General features: G+C 33.1%; 1 protein-coding gene across 1 annotated transcript in view; it reads right to left on the reverse strand.

Annotated features, from left to right (window-relative positions):
* Positions 1-21,929, reverse strand: part of LOC145661492 (uncharacterized) — a 61,212-nt gene that overhangs the window by 27,052 nt on the left and 12,231 nt on the right. The window contains exons 4-6 of the mRNA XM_081726809.1: positions 15,809-15,862; positions 10,651-10,710; positions 3,585-3,650 (exon numbers count right to left, since the gene is read on the reverse strand). Coding sequence (XP_081582935.1) covers positions 3,585-3,650; positions 10,651-10,710; positions 15,809-15,862 — 180 coding nt within the window. The remainder of the gene's footprint in view (positions 1-3,584; positions 3,651-10,650; positions 10,711-15,808; positions 15,863-21,929) is intronic.

The following is a 21,929-nucleotide window of genomic DNA, read 5'->3' on the forward strand; positions in this document are numbered from 1 at the left end:
TGACGATTGGTTGAACAGCGTAAAATCTCTGTGACATTAAGGAACGGAAATCACTAACAAGGAAACCGTCCAAAACTCACACCTCCGAATTGGATGACATTTCATAAAGATACTAATTTCGTAAAGAGGTTGGTGAAATGGTCATTCGATTCGCTTTTACGTATTTTGCGAGATATACAGGGTGATGCAAAACATAATGCAACATAAGACAACTATGTAATCCGAGTCCAACTTGGACGAAATTTCATATAGATACTAATTGGAGGTCGGTAAATATCGAGGAAATAGTCATTTAATTCGCTTTTGCTTATTTTACGAAATACACAGGGTGATGCAAAACATAATGCAAGATACGACAAATATATAATAAGAGTCAGAGTTGAAAGAAATTTCATATAGATACTAACTTGAAGTAGGTTAATACCGAAAGATTAGTCATTAGATTTGCTTTTGCGTACTTTACGAGAATACAGGGTGATGCGAAACAGAACGCAACATATGACAACTATATAATTCGAGTCCGAATTGTACGAAATTTAATATAGATACTAACTTGAGGTCGGTGAATAACGAAAGAATAGTCATTCGATTCACTTTTGCGTATTTTACGGGTTATACAGGGTGATGCAAAACAGTATGCAATATAAGAAAACTACGTAATCCGAGTCCAGCAAGAAGTTGTAACCACGGAAGTTGATCTTCTGTATATCATATGTTATGACTTATAACTGCCAGCGAAAATTAAGGTTTCACTTTTGCATAACGTGATCTGCGTGCACATCTCAAACGTTTATTTCGAATGTATTTGCATTAGCCTGTCGTATGAACCTGCTGCTCGTGGGTAACAGAGATAATTGGTATATTTGAATCTTGTATCCAGAATGACACTCTGACAGTTACAGCAAGCGACATTGACAAGCAAGGCGGGGCGTGCCGCAAGCGAACATGTGAGTTAAACTGTTTCTTTTGCCAACCTTTGTCTATTACTGTTTATAGTCATTGGGACCCAGTTTCCCTTCTAATGTTGACCTTCCAAAGTGCTAAGAGTGTAGTGTAGTGTCTATTAAAACAGAAAGAAGAATTAATGTTATAAAGATTGAAATAAGAAGAACAACTTCGGATTCTGGAAGTCTGTCAATGACTAACGTGTGGATTCACACGAGAAGAAGAGTATCATTTACTTTTCAGTAAATGAATTTAATAAGAAAACGGATACTGGAGTACTTATCCCATGATAATTAAAACATATTTCTAAAATACTTATAAACATCTCCAGATTTAATTTTAATATTTATCACATTATATAATAAATTGTAGGAATAGATATAATAAAAATGAAACGAAATGTTATTTTCTTTTCTTGAGTGCCATACTAGATTTTGTATACTGTTTTTTTTTCTTAGTTTTACATTTTGATCAGATTATATCTTTTCTTTCTCATATTAATTGGAAACATAAATCCAAATCTGTAGATTGTAAAATACTGAAAAGTGGTAGCATGCCAAAGACATAAATATCTCACAGAGAAAATTGTATTTCAAAATAAGATGGAAAGGAAGTCATTAAGTATTAAGACAGGTATTAAGTCAGTGTCCTTAATTTGATAATTTTACACGGCAAACATGAACGGTTTAATTTACTTCCACTATAGAGGCAAAAGTGATGCGATGGTTAGGGTGTTATGTTTATCAATTCGTTGATGATCATTGGTAAACCAACTGTTATATACAAATATACGTTTACAGTTTTTCGATCTTCTTATGATTTTGGTGTCCAACGTCTGGTAGAACTGGAGGAAGAAGTACTTATTTCATTGTCACCAGCCTTTGATTGAGGAAATTTTGTTTTCTTTGCGCTCACTTAGAAACACTGAAGCAGTAGATTTTTTTTTCTTTTTTGTTTAGGAGATAATTTTTTGTCTCCTGTAGCGATGTAACAGATGAGGTTTGTCGTATCTCTCTTGATTTGTTTTAAAAATTTAGTGCCGCCAATTGATGTTGGATTATTTTCGGTCAAGTTGTATGTAATATAGTTGATTGAAATATCCAGATGACCCTGAAAATCGTATGTATTCACTTCATGTCAATGTTCAACAATGGCAAAATCTCTCGGTATACCCGATCAATGCATTCTTTTCTTATTTAATAACATATCAAACCATTAAAAAATCATAATTAGAGAGAAAACATAAGAAATTTAAATTCCCCACGCGAAACTACTCCACACTATTCTGAATATTAAAAGAATAGCTCAAACGTATTAATCAATAAGAGCTTTAACGTTAAAGGATTTACTTTTTCCAATTCTATTTTTACTTAATATTAGTTCTTTTTTTGAAATAGATAGCGAAAACCTTTCCCAGTTGTCCTCTTAACTGAAATGTAAGTCCAGTAAATGAAACAAGCAACCAAAGAAGTAAACTTAGAAACTTAGATTCCGCATAAAGATTTATCTATATCTACATAATTTAGAGTCCAATTTGTTGAAAATCACCAGAAAGTGTACATAAAATGCCTTATAGGTAGAAAAAAGTTTTGTTTAGTATAACGAGAAAGCTGTACAAGTTTTTATTACTATCAATCTTAACCAATGTTTATTTAACGTTTTTCTACAATACCAAATATGCCCAGTGATATGGAAAAGTGTTTTCTCTACAAAGCCAATCGAAGTATTTTGATGCATTGTTTTGGCATTAAGTAAGACATAAAATCATTAAAAATCATAACTGGAAAATGAACATACGTAATTTTAAACTTATCACGCAAAACTATACCAAACTATTGTGAAAAGTAAACGAATAACTGAAAAGTACTACTCAACAAGATTTTAAACATTAAACGGTCTACTTTTTCCAATTCTATATTTACGAAATGTTAGCTGTACTTTTGTAATAGGGAGCGCGGTAGCTCAGTGATAGAGCGTTCACCTCCGCTGCTTGGGGTCTCTGATTCGATCCTGGCTCGCGCCGTGTGGACTTTGTGATGAACAAACACCGTGCTTGTGAGTTTTCTCAGGATTCTACCGTTTCCTCCCATTTCCTTGATTCCACCATTTCATTCATTTCTCATCACTGTCTCCTTTAGAATAACCGGCATAATCGTGGGACGTAAAACGTAAATATTTCATTTGATATCATTTCTATTTTTGTAATAGTTAGCGAGATTCTTTTCCAAGAAATGTAAATTCAGTAAATGGGACTAGCAACCAATGAAACAAAATATAGGAATTTAAATTCCACATCAAGATTTAGGTTCTGGCTACATGTTTTAGAGTATTATTAGCCGAAAATCATTAGATAGTGCTTAAACATACCTTTTAGGTAGAACGACAGCTTCGTTTAGTACAACCAGCAAGCTGTTCGAGTTTTTATTACCATCATGTTTCACCAATGTACTCTTTTCTGTTGTTCAGTTTCATGGTAACCGCAGAGGCACGTAACGTTTCTTTGAACCTTTATATTAATTGTTAAAACTTAATGTTATAATATTTTTATATATAGGTAACTGATATAAATAAAAATAACTAAACAAGTTACTAATTCTTATATAATGCTATATACTCAATCTAGTGGGTGCAGTACTTACGCTTGTAATAAATGGTAGAATTACACGTTGAACTTGAAGTCTCTCCGCCGATATATCATTTAAATCCTAGAACAATATATGGATGCATTAGCTTTTGCCAAACACTGCGTTAACAAGTAAGACAAACTAAAGCAAAATATAACATGTTATGAAAAATAAGTAATATTTCGTCAGTAAGTAGTTGAATATCTTGAAGTTGACACGATCAACTATTTGCTAACATATAGTAAAGCTCTTGTTTCAGGATCAAATTTCTAATAATGTCAATTTATTTGATATATAACAGTTGGGATCGCCTGTACTAGCTACGATATTGGATATAAGAATACAAAGGAAAAAGTTAATAAAATGTAGATTTAATTAATCATAACTTTGAAGAAGGCTCTGCTACGTGAACAATAATGCAATTTGTTACAATTCAATACTTAGGATATACAACCTAAAGAAAATAGTAAACACTAACTACGTAAAACCTGCTGTCGACAAACAAATTCTGAATTCAATTATGAATTTTTAAGTATATTTATGGTGAATATAGGTACAATATCTTAAACATGAGCTGGTTTAATCAGACATATATCGTGCGTATAAGCAACAGTGTACTTGTTTTATAGTAGCATTCCTATAATGCATTTTCATAAGCAAAATCAGTAGTGAAAAGGATGAGAACCTATTTGAGGTAGCGCATTATAGAATTATTATAAATGACACCAGTAATGTAGTTGAGAGAAGCCTTTCCATTAGGGTATACTGAAGGCATATGTTATACTCTGTGTTCTATAACTCCTAAAACAATATTCGTAGAAGCAATGCTTAAAAAACCATATGGCGTTCTATAACACCTAAAGCAATACTCGTATAAGCAATGCTTAAAAAAATATAGCTTCCAATTTTACAATTTTGTAAAGACACAACTTAGAAGTATGTAATGTATGTTAGTAATGTAAATGAAAATCAGAAATGATGCAATAATATTTTTACTCTCATGTTACAATCTCATGGTGTTATAATCTAAATTATAAACATTATAGAGAAAATTCATTGCCATCCATTTCAGTGTTTTGGAAGGTCTTAGTCTAGCTCAAACTGCATCAACTCAGTAATTTGCTGATGCATTATACCTTATATATTGCGCTCAAAAAGTCATTTTCAACCATATTATAGCAGAGATTCATAGAAACATTCCTATAGTAAATGTTGTAAACAGTTCATGTTAGAGAATGTTAATCATTATAAACTTTTTTGTGGTTAGTTGATTCTATATCTATAGATTATATGTATGTGTTATGTGATAATATTCTTCAATATTATAACTTACCGCTATAACCTGGAGACCACGCGAACCCAAGGTACTTCTATTTAGTGCCACAGGGCATGAGCACATATCGTACTTCGGGTGCTAATGCCCAGTGGCGTGTCATGTCAAAATCGTTCTGATACAGTGCAAGCTTTATATCAACGAGTGTTTGCTTTTTCACCTTGAAGTTTAAATGTTATGTTTCAGTGACCTGGGATCCGACCGAACCCCAGATGTATTCGATGGGCATATTTTTGATTTCTGCACATGCTGGAAGTCTCAAAAATTTCCTATTTTATCAACACGTATCACCAAATTCTAGGTGTTCTTCAATAATGCCGTTAGCGTCTCTATTTTCAACAGGTATCACTGCAATCTACGTCCATATAATTTCAACATTTATAGCACTTCTTTGATTACTCACTTTCAGGCTGTTCGCCAAGCAGCAAGTACGTCTCCTACAGTGCTCCTCAATTGATTCTATTTTTTTGACTTAACCACTCGTAAAAGAAAAGATACAAAAATAATATATTGGTTGTGTGATACGTTCTTCGTTTGCAAAATGTCACGACAAAAGGGTGTTTCAACAAAAAGAAATTAAGCGTATATTTCATAAAAGTGACAGTGAAGATGATGTAGAATTTATTAGCTGTGTCGAATCCTTCGAATATGAAGAGAGTGTAAATGATGAAAGAGAAGATTTGAACTATGAATATGGTCAAGAATTTGAGAGTGGTAGTGAGACCAGTGACTCGTCTCTCGATCATCCACCTAGTAGTCGTAAACAAGCTAGACATGATAACGTTTTGAATCGAGATCACGCCTTGGAATCGCGTCCAGGGTGTAAGTGGAATACTAAAGAACGTAATTCAACGGTAACTCGTAATAGTTTGAAACAAAAAGAGTAGTAGATGATGCAAAGAATGTTTCTAATAAATGTAGTGAATCTAAAACTGCACAAAACGCTTCAAATGGTCAATTGCATACCTTTAGGAGACAAATTGAAGAGCTAAGAAGTGTTAACAAACTAGCATGAAAAGCATTCCGCAAATGCAAAGAAATGGACGTAAGCAGATGAAACAGAAATATATAATTTTATTGGAATATTGTTACATAGTGCAGTTTACAAATCGGCGAATCAAAGTGTTGAAGAAATGCTGTCAAGGGATAATTAGAAGTCCATATTAATGGTACAATGTCAATGGAAAGGTTCCATCATTTTCTTCGTTTCTCTCATTTTGAGAATGGACCCACAATAAAATTAAAACTAGAGACGGAAATAATGGCTACCTGCAGCGATATTTAGAAAGCGGTTGTGGATAACCTGCTAAAGATTAATAAGACTGGGAATGACCTGAACGTTAATGAAAAGTAGAGAGCATTTCGTGGAAGATATGTGTTTAATTATTACATACCTAGCAAGCTAGAAAAGTACGGAATAAGAATTTCGGGTATTTTCGGAATACTATATCTTTCTTCCGTTAACCTTGCATTCAAACCAGAAGTGGAAGGAATCAACCGTTTTCGGTTTTAACATTGATCACCATAAAACTAAATTGGTAGTAGATAACGACAGTTATCGAAAGTCAATTGAGCATCTAAAGAAAAATACCATCTTCACCTGCTTCTCTCTACTGAAACAGGAAATGGTAAAACAATTTCACTCTTCCGGTTTCAAGCTGCATAGATCCCATCGGGGTTATGTGGATAGTTTTGGGAGACCCCAGTTGAATTCCCGGCGAGTTGATGCGAGTTTGCTATTCAGTTTACTATACAGTTCAAAACTATTTTTATAAGATGAACACTTTCCTCGCTTGAACGTAACACAGAGAGCTTTTCTGAAACTTTCGTACGTCGTTAGTTCCACTATGCCTCTACAGGTAACGATTCGCCGAGATGTTTACGCGGAATCAATGAAATCTTTATGATCTAGGAAGAGAGAAAACACTGTTCTTATCTGCTGTCAATCTGCATTCCATTGGTATCTTCGTCTGCGAGGACAACCCAAAGTTCACGCACGTGATCTAGCGGGGGACAAAGAATCAAAGAAACAAGCTGCTTAGCCTCCTATCTGGTGTTCTGCGTTGTTGCAACATAAAGACCATAAATTAAACAGTTTTTAAATGGAAGAAAATTAATTTTTATTTAGCGCGCTTTAATATTACCCTAGCAAGAAAAAGTAAAAGTGAACATGCAATATTAATACTAACACACATTTGGACGATTTTTGAAATGTATAAAATAAATAGTTTCATAATATTTTGGAAAGAAATATGCCATGTTATTATATAGGGAAATCCCATCGCATTCCGAGTGTTGGACACAGCCTTAAGGGTACTGACTCTTCCTCGTCCAACATATGTGGTTTGAGAGAATTCATATAACATACGTCTTTTCCAGTATGTTTATCACGCGAATATTTAATTATACGGTTAGAAACTTCCTGACAGGAAAGCAAACACAAATTAAGAACACCACAAACATGCATATATTTACTCAAAGAAATCAAGATTAACTTTCGGTACGACGTTCGCGTCTAGAGCATGGGGTCCTTGGTTCTATCCCAGCTTGGACCAAGCGAGGCTGGAGGACAAACAAAGTGTGAGTGGTCTTCCTCAGGTTTCTCACGTTTTCTCCCATTTTTTTAAAAATTCTATCATTGACCGTCTTGAGTTGAGTTGATTTTGAGATTTACGTCCCGTTCAGCAACGAAGCTATATGAGACGTGGACCTACTGATTAACGTGGGATCCGAAAAACATGAGCTCCCACCGGGAATCGATCCCGGGTCTCCCACGCCAAAGGCGCGTACGCTAACCGCTTAGCCACGAAGGAGCTCTCATTGGCCGTCTTTTTATGGTAGCCAGCATAAGCGTGGAACGTAGTACTTAAATATTTCACTTGAATATTTACATCCATATTATATATTGTCATGAATTCATTTCAAAAAATACGATTTTCATTAAAGATCTCTTTCTTATGATATAACATCATCGAATGTGAATCAATTACAAACCGTTACATAGCATTGGAGCCATTTCTCAGTCCCCATTCTTCCCTCTCCAGAAAGTAGACTAACATGCACACTGATCGTATCTATATTACATTAAATTAAATATAATTTTTGTAAAGTAATGTACGAGGAACATAATGCTGTATATGAGCTTAGCAAGGAATATCACTTTATAAGAAACGAGAGGAAAACAATAATGGACATTTATCTCAGATCTTTATGGTAAATTCTTCTTTAAGCAGATAATATTCACGAATATACCAATATAACAGTAGTGTCATATCACATAAAGTGCAAGATCCAGTTCACTCAGCAAGGACAGAGTAGGATATTTTGTGTGAACTTTTACTTCTAAATTGGCCAATATTGTATACTAATGTTCAGCCCTGATATTGACCTGCCGTGATATGTGTTAGTTTATTTTTACGTGTATGAATTAATACTTTAACAGTTAAGAATATACTAAATTATATAATGCGATCTTCAAAAATTGTATCGTTGTTGGGAATAATACATATCTTAATATTCATGATGTAACAGATAATTGTTTCTGTAGCATATCAGAGATGTAACTTCTAACATATTTCGCAGAATGGTTGAAACTACCCGGGGATAGTCGTTAAAGAACATTCGTCATATTTAAAAACGACGTATTTTGGTAATTAATATTTCAGAAAATTCACCGGATCAAACTACGTTTTGCTAATTGTCAGAAAATCACAAAGCAACATTGTCTTCAGCATCATTGTTATCACACCAACGACTTCCTGAAAGTTAGTAGTATTTTGTAGCGTGCAGTGCGATAATGAATAGTTAGGATATTATAGTAGTATAGTGAAATGGTATAGTTCTACTCTGAATGTATTAATAATGGACGTACTTTCCTTTACTTCCGTAGCAACGATTTTACTTTTTGTTTATAGTAGTTATACTTCACGTTGCATAGACAGAGTTATGTCTATAGAAGGCTGGCGTATCTACAGTCCGTAAAGGAAGCGTCAGTGATATAAACTATTTTAAAATATTTTTCAGGAATTAGTTTTTATTTCCCTAAATTACCAAATAAACAGCCTTTTTACGTTGCGTACGTATGAATTAAAGTTGTTTGATCAAAGATAAAGAATAAACTTCCATGAACTTGTATTACATTGAAATTATCTGTTTGTTGTCAACAACGTTATTGGCATAGCCAACGGTCATTTAACTAATTGATATGTGCATACATCTTATTCTACAATCTAAATATATACATTACGTGTCACTTTATGATGACATTTTTACAAAGTCCTATTAGTTGGATAAGACTTTACCTATATATGTGCGATAAGCGACCATTTCAATCGAACCTTTTAACATATGATTGTTCCCCTACTATACCGTACTTTAATTAAATTTTCGGCTCTGGATATTATTATTCTTCTAAATCGTTTTCTATATGTCACAATGGGGAATAGCATTTCAGGTAACATAATGGAACTCGCGTCAAAGATAAATAACTCAAAGTTAATATTGGTACTGACTTTGCCTGAACTTGGTCCAGATAGATGTAATGTTAATCGTTTCATTTGATAAGGACACTCTGATTTCTCACTCAATACTGTGAGTTTAAGACTATTTCTTGTTAATTATGATTTCTCATTATCGATAGACTGTAAGAGAAATAGTTGTCGTACACTGGACATTCTTTCTGTCTACCGATACCTATGTATATTTTCCATGGAGAAATATACTTCTTGATAGTGATGTTATCTTTGTGTTGGAGTAACCTAGAAGCATTGGGTACGCAACTGATAACTTTATCTAGATATGTGCCACACATCCATTGTTACTGTTTATCTTCAACTCCAGTTACAATGAAGTTTACTGCAATACGTCCCTATATCCCTACGTCCCTATAACACGGGGAAACACAATTGTGCTGATTGATTAGAATATATGTAGAAGTTGCACCTATTTTGTGCTTCGAAACGTTTGCAGTAATTGTGTAAGATTTTCTTCAACGATTTGCAGTTGTTTTGGTTTGTGATAGAGCATTTTCGGCGCTACAAGAAGAAAGAAAAGTAGTATTCTCATCGAAGCTATGATTCTGGCCCTGTTGAAAGGGCTTTACCTTAAGATCATACGCTCCTCGAAAATCCTGTCATTCAATACATATATTATTTTCTTTCAGAATCACAGAAATACAATGTGTACTACTTCTTATATCATGTATCTCGGAACGAAGATAGTAATGCATTATATACATATACATATACATATACATATATATATATATATATATATATATATATATATATATATATATATATATATATGTGTGTGTGTGTGTGTGTGTGTGTGTATTTGTGTATGTGTGTGTTTTCCTTCTACTAACACTGTAGCGTGTATAAAGCTAAAAAGTGGTGTAGGTATACAACAAAAACATAAACATAGTATATTCAACCAATATGTATTAAATCATACTACTGTGCTCTTCTATTAAGAAATGTAATTACGTTATAATATTTGTTTGTCGAAATAAGTAATATATTATTGTGTCTAATTAACATTCCACTTAGTTTCAACCAGAATACAATGTTCATTAAATTTTCAAGAAACATATTGGAGAAGTTTCTTGAGCTCATTTGGAAAAGAGATGGGAATATAATATAATATTCTTTTAATATATTAGCATCAGTATTCGTAAATTTGGAAATTGTATTTCAAAGGAACTAAAGAAATTCATAAAGATACAAGTATTCCCGATTTCATACTTACTTGAATTGCATTATTTAGTGCGATGTCCACTAGACCCGATGCAACAGCTAACAGGGCAGACTGTAATAAATAGTAATGAGAAGTTACTCTGGCTGTATTATTTATGAACGATATCTCACTCTAGCAAAAAAAAAAGAAAAAGAAAAAAACGGGTTCATGCATTCACTTAAATTGTGTGTACATTATAATATTTTTTAGGAGTCTTTAAATAATTAACTGAACATTTAAGTTACGTATATTTTAACTCAAATGTCCATTTATCTCACTCAATTTTTTGACTAATCCCTCAACTTTGTTACATTTCTTGAATTCGAGTGATTGAAAAATAGAATGAAAATTCCAAATACCCCCAAACAATAAAAAAATATTTCCACATGTTATATGACAATTTGTCGTGTTTGTCGTCAAATCGAAGACGACATATACAAAAGATATACACATACAGACCGTATTTATGATTCAAGCCCTTTAAAAACTTGGCACAAAGTTTCTGTAGATTGAGGATTCTAAACTCTAATTAGGGCAAAACATAACTTCAGTTTTCTGGGTTCTTCTCGTCAAGAAACAATTATAACACACAGAAAGTAAAAATCATCCTGAGTATGTTACTCTCATTTTTCAATTGAGAGCGTCTTATTTCAAACTTTTGTCGCAGAGTTGGTTTTCATGTAAGCTCTAGTGAGTTTGCCCTGTTGGACCAACAACTTGTAGTTGACTCTGTACAAAATAAACTTAATGCCACGCCTAACTTGAAAAGAATGTAGGTAACATCTAGAATAAATCTATAGGACATGTGCAGTTTTTCAGTTACGCTCAATAAGAATGGCATGCATAAAGTGTCAGAAATTAGAGTTTTGAGTTCAGATTTGGTAATAATAGAAAATAAAGTAACTAAAGTGCTTGTATCTATTGGAACATTATAACAGGAAAGTACCTGGTATTTCATTAATTAATTACGAGGAACCTGGGCCGAGATACGAATTATGGAGAGGAAGAATTTAAATTAGTTATGTCTGCAATATATTTGGGTTGAAATTCAGGCATCATATTTTACTTGTTTGGGCTGGGCAGTGATAAGTATCACTGCGTTATTAATGTTTTAAACACCTTTCCTGATTACACAATGTTTGATCAAGGTATTACCCCGAGATGCAATGTTATCATATTCTTCATCTCCACCCACATTTAACTAATGTTACTTGAATAGAAGTAAGTATATGAACTATCTACCCATGGAATTAGAAACCGAAAAACATTGAAGGAAAGAAGAGGTTATAAAGCCAAATTCCTGTAATGTGTCTTCAGATATAACATACTCTTATCTTTTCTCAACTTACGACAACTATCAAGCTACTTCTGTACTTAAATCTCTGTTAACTTTCGATTTCACACCTTTGTGATACTTGAAAGTTTTGAGATTCATTTCCACATCATTGGATAGTAAAACAGAAATTAATTTCTGGCACGGTAATAACTAAATGTATTACATAAAATGTTTGGTATTGGCATGATTGATTTTTTTTCATGCGAGCTGATCGCTTCTGCCTATCATGAAGTTAAGTTCACTGGTTCTCACGAGTCAATTTTTATGGTCGAAACCCTATTTATTCCTCATTCAGGATCTTTGACTCCTATTGTAAAGCATTATTCTTAATTGTACGGAAAATTTTCGTGAGTTCCTTTTTTTTAAGATTTGAACCATTTTCATACATTCGCACACCATGAAATTTGTCCAACATTATCATTTGCTTACGCAGAACGACACCTAGGCTAATTCTGATGCATACTTAACGTATCTTAAGAAAACAATATATACAGCAGTAGTATATTTTCTTCCATTAATGGATTTTTGCTAGTTTTGATAATTATAACTGATTAAAATTTGACACAGTGCAAATATATTATCATCCCTGGATAATGGAAACAAATAGTGTTAATTTTTATTCTACCCATCAGTTTTGTTATTTTCTATTTCTTCAGTACCCTCTCTCTGTGTCCATAGGAGCTCTGCAATTTTAATAATTAAGACTTTAATAATTAGGAAGACGTCATTTTTACTATTTTCTTCCCATTTTATGTTCGTACCATAATGGGACATTTCCTCATTTGGCATGTTGAGTTCTTTTATGATTATTAAATAACTTCAACGACCATCAGTTACAAAAGTATTTTTTCTTATAATATTACTATAAATTTGGTGCATGTGATCCGCGTTCTGCAACCAGAACTTGTACTTCTAAATGTTTTACTTTCTTATTTAGCTTTGTTATATAAACAAAATAAACAAAATATAAACAATCCAAGTACACGTATTATGTTCAATTAACTATTCCAGTGAATATATTTGCTCTAATCGTCCCAGTTTAGTACCTCTGCTCGAATAAACATGTACAATTACTAAAGATTTCCAAACATGTCTTTAACCTAATTTCTTTTATGTAGTTCGGGCAGATTAGTAACAAAATTAATTGCCTTTTGTACATTCTCAAGCACTTTTCGCCTGATAATCTACACAATACATGTCTGATATAATAAAGCTCTAACACTTTGCTTTTTATAGATATAAGATTCTAGACTTTTTTTCTAAAAAATACTTTATTTCAACTTTTCTTTAATTATATACTACAAGCGCTTATTACAGTATGTTAATAATTATAGCTGCAATTAAAAGCTTTATTGACTTGATATTTGATTAACGAACTACCCTTACTCACTAGCCCGAGAATTTGTGGAACCTTAACCATTTCCAACTGGTATTTGCACTCCTAATATGATTTGCCTTTTTCTATAATCTTCAAGGGATTTCCAGGCTATTGATCTATATTACTAGGAATGCAATGGATATACCCGATTGCAATGAAATGAGCTGAGCGAGCTTAAACTACGTAATCAGGAAGCGTTTTTCGGTGGTTATTCCTCGATGGTACATCGGATTTTTGATTTCGACCTATGTTGTCACTCAGCACGACATACACTATCAGCGTGCTAAGTTTGGTTGAGATCGGCCAAACGGGCTAGGAGTAAGCGTTTTTCAGTGATTATTCTTCGATGGTACACCGGATTTTTGATTTCGACCTATGTTGTCACTCAGCACGACATACTCTATCAGCGTGCTAAGTTTGGTTGAGATCGGACAAACGGTCTAGGAGGAGTTCGCGGACAACCAAACGGCTAACCCGAGTATAAGAGCTTCGCTTCGCTCAGCTCAATTAGGTTTTCTCTAAGATCTTATCAACAGTACGCGAATACACAACCCAACTCAACAATTTTTGTATGAATGTAATGAGTTGATTTTTATGTCTCAAAAATAACTTCACTCTTTTAATTTAAAAGACTTGTGAACTACATTTTAGTTGCTAATTAACAGATCTTAACAAAGTTTTGGATTTTGCAAAGCTCGTGATAATTTCTGAAGAACATAATGAGGTTGTGGAATTCTTTCTATTCCCTGGTATTTGTTCATTCAGCAGTTTTAAGAGATCCAAATCTTATAACTATAGGAATTTGATTAAATATCTTGATTGCTATATATCTCTTACGATCCGGTTCCTTTGATCCGACTAGCACCCGTAAAATTTGGTCTGTAAAAGAATAATGTTATGGGTACTTATATCAGTATATTTCTGTAATCACAACAAGTTCCAGAGGGCAACTAAAGTGAAATGTAATTTTGATTTCTGCTGAATACTGGAAGAGTACCAAATTATGTAGGGCAATAATCAATTATTTTTCAGCTGCATTCGTAGTTTGAAACTTTCTACACTGAAACGTTGCAAGTTAAAATATGTATGTATTTAAGTGTCGAAAAGAATTTTACGTGCTACTAAGATATTGCCATTACTTCTGAAACCAGATTGTTGTATAAAATTCATCGAAGAAAATAGAGCAGGGAATTTTAGAAACTTATTGTCCTAAGTTTCTGTTGTTCGTTTTTGTAGAGGAACAGCTTAATATTTGACTTATGTTCTCTGATCCTTATGAATCATAATGTCCCCTCGGCAATCTCTGAGACAATACTTCTGACCAATTAGTTCTTGTACTCAAACTTATGTTTTTCCTTGCTGAACTTTTCTAACCTTCTGATCAGTAATTTCTAGAAGGCTGAGATACTGTATAGTGCGAATATTTAGCTGAATTACTAGATTATTTATTACAAATTTTACTACAATGCAAGTGCAAACCAATTGACATAAAGCTATGAGCATTAAACTGTTAATACATGAATAGTAATATTCGCACAAATGGTTCAATAAAACAATGCTAATACTCAAAAACAAATCTGCTTACACAAGCTTAAATATAAATTTTTGAGATGCGATACCAAAGTAATGGACACGCTATAAGTTGATCGACATGTGATGCGTTGGATGGCAAAATGACGTAGGTCAGTTTTCTAGACGTTTTGAGATGTTGGAAGTTTTAATAGAATCTATATATAAAGATCGGACAAAATGAGTTTTTTGTACCATATTTTGGCCTATGGTCTGATTCTTTTACCCTACGATATGCAACTTTGCCATCCAACAGGTTTTGGTTTCAAGTTGATGGAAATGACTTAATCCTACTGCTTAAAAAATGAGTTAAGACACTTTGCCATCGAAATCCTCATGTTTCATTCTTTTTTTTACGAAATACATATTTTTTTTTAATTTACGAAATATCACGAGCTGCTCTGTTTAAGTATATAATATTTAATTTATTTAAGAAACCGTATATATGTATATACCATACGACAACACGGCACTATAACATCTGATTGGAGTTGGGTGTTAAAAATGTATTATATGATTTCTAAAGATTGCGGTACATTGGAACTTATTTGTACAAAACTCAAACGCCGTATTTCGATTTTATATTTCTCTGCAAGTCATATGAGTTTATGAGTTTTGCCTGTTATATATATACCAGCTACAAATAAACAATTAATATTCTAACGGACTATTTTTCCGTAATTCTCCCCAATATAGTGGGAAGTACCACTCAGTGTATTTCAACATTTATAGTAAACAATATTCATTTAAGTACCTTAGTAATTGTAGTTATTACTATATTTAGTATTATTGTTTTGAAAAAAATACTAGGCGCATTTGTATTGTCATCATTTGTTAATGGCATACTCATTATTGGAGTTTAAAATTATACCGTGCTATCAACATACCCCTTGAGCTGCAGGATGATGTAGGTAAGCTTCCTGTCTCTCTGAAGCCAGTCTCTGAAAATTAAAAATACACAAAAAAGCAATAAGTAAAATCTGTTAAGTCATAAAGAAAAGTGCTAATGTAAATACCTTCAACAAATAATGGTCAAGTACAATGAAAAATCATCTATATTTTAATATTTTTCAGTACCTTAGTTCAAGATATACCTCATGATTTTTTATTGGTTTTGCATTGTTAGCTAAATTAACTTGAGACGTTTAGCGTAAGATTCTTTACTTTGAAGAAAGCATGTGAAACTACAAGTCCATGTTATAACTATTGATAATTTACGAAACCTTGTTTGGTATTTGTCTTGGTGCACCCTTGTAAGTTTCAAATAAATGGACAGAATCGCTTAAATTTGGTAAATGGACATTGTCTGTCATAGTCAGTGATGTTGATCAGTATTACAACGTTGATAACTTTAAAGTTAAATTATTTTTCTAAAACTATACTACGCCAGGTTATTAAATAATCTATATGTTAAACAAAAATTTGCGAATTTTCAAAAACTTACCAAAACTCAGAAAACAGAAGAAACATAGAAGAAAACATATTGTTCTATGTACCGAAACAAAGAAAGAACCGCAGTAAACTGCAATAATGTAAAGTCTATCTAAGTTAAAGAGGAATGTAAATAGGCAATATAGTGGACGAGATCTGACATATGATGATTTTCATAACACGTACAGTATACATACAACCTAGTCGTGATATGTACGCACATGTCCAATGTAATTGTCGCAGATGTATAACTGTCTTTTTGTTACAATAAAATTTATAATTATTTTGCAGGGTACTTTTAATACTGATACTATCTGTATAATTGGGAAGTTTATATGTATTGTAAATTTCATAGGAAAATAATTACAAATACGAAAATTGGAGTGAGTAGAATAAAATGTTGCTAAGTGGAGAAGAATCTTTTATTTTGGTTTTATTGTTCTTACTTACTGATCTCTTGACATGAAAATTGGCACATACATGCCCTTGCCGATTATGCGCATACTAACATTATAAGAAATACCTGGCGGATTCGTTATCAAATTATATTCCTAGAACAATATATTTATAGACATGCGAAAATAAGTTTGGACATGAGTGTACCTACTATGATATAACCTAATATATACTTACTATGATATCATGAGAGTCTGTAAGTATATGATTTCAGTAAATCGTCCAAAAGTTAAAAGTAAAGATATCTTGTTGAAAATAAAGGTATTGCAAAATACTTTTGACTGTCCGAAGTGAGTATGTACCTTTTTCTGTTTCTGAGTGTTCAGAGTTTCTCAGTGTTCTGACTCTGAGAAAGCAGTAAGTACTCCCTTTTTTCGACATGTTAATTTATAAAAGTGACATTTCAAACATTATTCTTTTTTACTTCTTTTGTTTAGGGGCTACCGGACTATTTGTATTATCTGTCTTATATGTTTCTTCCTTAAATGTATATAAATTATAACTTCAATATTTTTTTCCCATCGGCACTTGCGCTAAGTATCACAGACCCGCGTCAAATGTTTGTGTAACCTGTTTCTCTTAATGTAGCAGGTTGTTGGTTTTGATTGTGGTTAAAATTGTATTTTTCAATGGACGTTTCTGATCATGAGAACTTTAAACGAAAATTATTAGGTAAAGATTTAACATTCAAGAAATGAGTCTGGGAAACTAGCCGCCAGTGCTCAAGTCACATTAACAGGGGCCAGTGTAGCTCGGTTACTGAGGATCGGTGTTCTTATCAATGTTACGTTATTGTAATATCAAGTTCGTTTGCTGTTAATTTGCACTTGTATTTCCTCTGAGACTTCCGATATATACACCTATAGTTATTATACAATAAACATTAAAAAACAAGATAAAATTTCTTCTCACTTTAGTTAATGCTTGTCATCGCGCTTTCATATTGCTTATTATAATTTTTTATATATTTTTATAGTATACTACAAGTTTATAGAGTTTCAGACTTTCAAACTATACTTGCAAAAGTGCCGATGTTTTACAAAATGATATGTCCCTTCACTCTGTTAATCGACACTTGTCAGAGGAACAATTTTAAGTGATGTCAAAAATAGATCCTTAAGTTACCTTAAGTTAAATCTTATTTGTTATTGTTCTATAGAACTGAAAGTTATACAAATTTAGTGTTTGCATAAACAACGTTGATTGCGATAGAAGACAATTGTCCTGGACAAGCACAATATTTTTTGCGATCAATTCTCTCTCTCAAAGAACTATGAACTCAAAACCGAAAGTTGTTGAAATTTAAATGTACTTTAAGTTTCAAATATTGATTTAGATTTAGCAATAATGGTAAGAAAAAATAGATGGTCCCATGCAAAAACGGACTAACTACATTTGTGATAAAATTGAGATAGAGTGACATTTTACAAACTGATAGTTTTGTCATGTCAGAATGAATTAAGCTTCTGACGTCTTTAGTTTGCAAAGCTATGGAGTTAGTTGTTGTGATAAGAGGATTCTATGACGAGCGATAAACTATTCAATTCTCAACACAAATGTCTCTTTATTTTAAACTAATCGGAACTGTAATTTCTCCGTTTTGAAATGGGACGCGTATAATTGAGAAGTGGCTTGTTGTAATCAAGTCAACGTCCAAACAAGGCATTCCATGTACTGCACTAATATCTATTTTTTACTTGAAAATTCTTACATTTACTGTATCTGGTTATAACTCCAATAATCATACGTTCAAAGTGTTGTAGGATGGAGACAAATGGTATATTAACTCAAAAACGCAAGTTAAAATACCATCTTAACCCAATTGCTCCATTAAAATCATATGTTCTAAAATTTACAAGTAGGTCCTATGTCCGGTTAGAAAATTGATCTTCCTAGAGACGAAATATCAATAAACAGAATTAATCTTTTTTCCGTGCTTTATCCTTCTGTTGTAAACAGAAGAGATAAACATTGATTGACAATGATATATCTCGTAATACACAGCATAGAGTTCTTTAGTAGATTCAACTGTTTAAAAAATAATTCACGCATATCTCTACTTAAAAGGGAAATACTAAACTCGGATATTAATCTCAGCTATAAATGTTCTCCTACATTTACCACTAGCTGTAGTATAAATCGAGAAATAGATTTTCCATTAAGAATTCGGCATGAAAACAATAGGTCTCATCTCTGATTAAACGCGAACAAATACAAAACGCTCATGCCTGTTTTTTTTTTTTTTTTTTAATTTTATCTTAATAGAGCATAACTGGATAGCAACAAATACTATACTGTAATGATTTGTTTTTCCTAAAAAGTAATTTACTGTCAACAGTATATGTTTATTTAGGACAGAAAGGGTAGCAACTTCTGCTTAACAGATTTCTTCACAGATTATACTTAGTTTTCTTCAGTATTGACTTCACATAACTTTGAAAAAATATTTTTGTATTTTATTTTCAGTATAATATAAAGATACTAGCTTGAAGCCTATATCAACCTTCTTCTTGTATTTGGGCCTTTAACTAATTTCATATTGTCAAGTCGTCCTTGTAGGCACCATTTAGCCTGATGAAATGTATTTTATATTAGATTACAAACTTGAAAACCGTGTTTTAGCCATTTCTGAAGGTAATTGAAATGAACAGTTATTAAATCGCACTCATTTGCAACATTGAATCCAATTCTACTGCAGTAACTCTAGAGCTTGCCTATAGTTGCAAATTAGAATTCTCAGCAAAGCAGAACTGTGTTAATTTGTATTAACTTTCTAACATAACTGGATTACTTAATGTTGTTTTTAAAGACTGTTGGGCACTATTGCTTGCTCACTTCGGGCCAGTTCCGCCTTTCTGTCATGATGGTGTGCACACTTTGCAAGCTCAACTTGACCTCGGCCTCCTATATGGCTTTCACTGTAACTTTGTGGTCCTGAGTAACGTGCGCATCAATCAGCTGGACAATGTCATCGGTAATGCAGTGTGATGTTCCAGACTGTGCATCATCGGCTAACGACACCCGTCCTTCCCTCAAGCAATTGTTCCACTCCTTACCCTTGCGAGTGACAGACAGTGTTCACCGTACTCTTGTGACATTCTTCGATAAATGTCTGTTTTCATTCCGCCGTCATAAAACGAACAACACCTCTTTCCTTCTCCTTTTACGCTTCCATTTCACTTTTACACTGCTCACAACACGACTGACCGCCTTGGACGATTGGCGTCCCCTTCTGCTGGTTTGAATACTCAAGTGGCTGGGACACGTGACACTCTAGCGGGACTTGTGAACTTCCGCGATCTTGTCGAAATGCTTATTTGTTACAGCCGCAACAATATTACCAATCTATCTCGGATGTACATATTACAGTACGGGTTGTTTCTTTTTCAACGCTCTTGTATATTATAATTTAGAACCGGTAAGGTAGACCCATTGTAGATTTTAACCGGATAGTGAAAACATTCGTAGCATGAAAAACAAAAAGAATTTGTTTTACTATGAAAGAATCAAATTGAAACTACACTGGCAGTTGAATGTTTAACTTCCTTTTCGAAATTCAGTAAATCATTTATCGAACGAGATTATGAGAATTATTAACCATTATGAGAAACAAGACTGGTACTATTAGAATTTTCAAACGCTGTCATTATTAATAATAATAATATACACTTGCCCACCTAAAGTTTGCTTGTTGCTCTCCGCACTAAGTTCCCCTGCTATTAATGTAGAAAAGTTCATTAAATGTATAATTATTGCTACTACCAGTCACAATTAATATTAATTGTTAATCTTCTCTACTGGTTCAATATGAATTTGGGAAGTGTTTCCTGACACCAAGATAAACCACAAAGTATAGCCCAACCTAGGTGCACAAATGCTTCTTTTCACTGTTACAGACTATCGAAAACATAAAAAAATGTATTTTAAAAGTACATATCTCCAAACATATAAAACCTATCGTAGTCGGGTCAAGACTTCACTAACGGACTTTTCATGTGCCGTATCCAAATGTATGTGCCGTACGTTTCTGATTCCTGCTGTACTTCCGCAACTATTTTTATAGAGGTTGTTGGTGACTACTTCAAATTATATGCCTATATCCAAACCCACTCTATAAAAATATCTGCACGAATACTTTATGATTCTCAAACATCCATTTTTGGATAGGGAATACTAGTTTCTCAGCCCCGACTACGCTAGTTCCTATAGTTGTGGAGCTATGGAACTTTGATGTTCATTTTTTCAGCTTTGGCAGCCTATAACTCTGAAAGGAAGTACTTCTGCAGACAGGTTTGTCTTACCATAGTTCACTAAGGAAGGGTGTATATTTTTGGCGTTTTTAAGATTTTGACGCATTGTTACTACCGAGGAAAGCTATCCAACTCCTCGGCGAGTATCGCATTCAAACATGCACAAGTGGAAGAATAATCGTTCTCCCATAGCCCCTGAAAGTTACGTACTCTGGTCATACATGCCAGAATGGGATACACTGGAACCTGTTTTTTCATGAAGATAAATATTTCAAACTCAAGATGATAACAGTCGGTGGTGATGGGGATCTATAGTACATCATTGATGCAAACCGATGTCAAATGGACCACGATGCGATACACCGATCGTAAGTTCGAAACAAACACGCGTACTGTTATTGCTATTAGTATGTCTATTATTATTATTATTAGTAGTAGTAGTAGTAGTATGGTTAGCATTAATAATATGAGCAGTATAATGAGTAAAAATAATAATAATGTGAAAACAACAAATAGGATATATAGTTGGACCCGTTAAGTAACGGACTTCGGCCCGTCTTGAGTGTCCTCTAGCACTACTATAAACGTTTTAAAATCCACAGATGAAAGCAGGATAAAACTGATGTCAATTAATTGTAATAATAATACTAAAACTGGCATTGTTATTAATACAACCCAGACATAAAGGTACTTTTAATATCTCTTAAAATAAATAGGTACTCATTTTAAATGTGTAAAATATTCCAACTTCAATGAATTGTTAAATTAATAAAAAGTTCACTCTTTGATTTCGTTTTTTTATTCTCCTGAAAAACTTGATTTTGTGACAATCGCCCTTACGGAAATAAGGGCCAGCTATACTTCTTGTCTT

The sequence above is a fragment of the Thermobia domestica genome, chromosome 10 (genome assembly GCF_964235325.1).
Source record: "Thermobia domestica chromosome 10, izTheDome1.hap1.1, whole genome shotgun sequence".
NCBI classification, from domain to species: Eukaryota; Metazoa; Arthropoda; class Insecta; order Zygentoma; family Lepismatidae; genus Thermobia; species Thermobia domestica.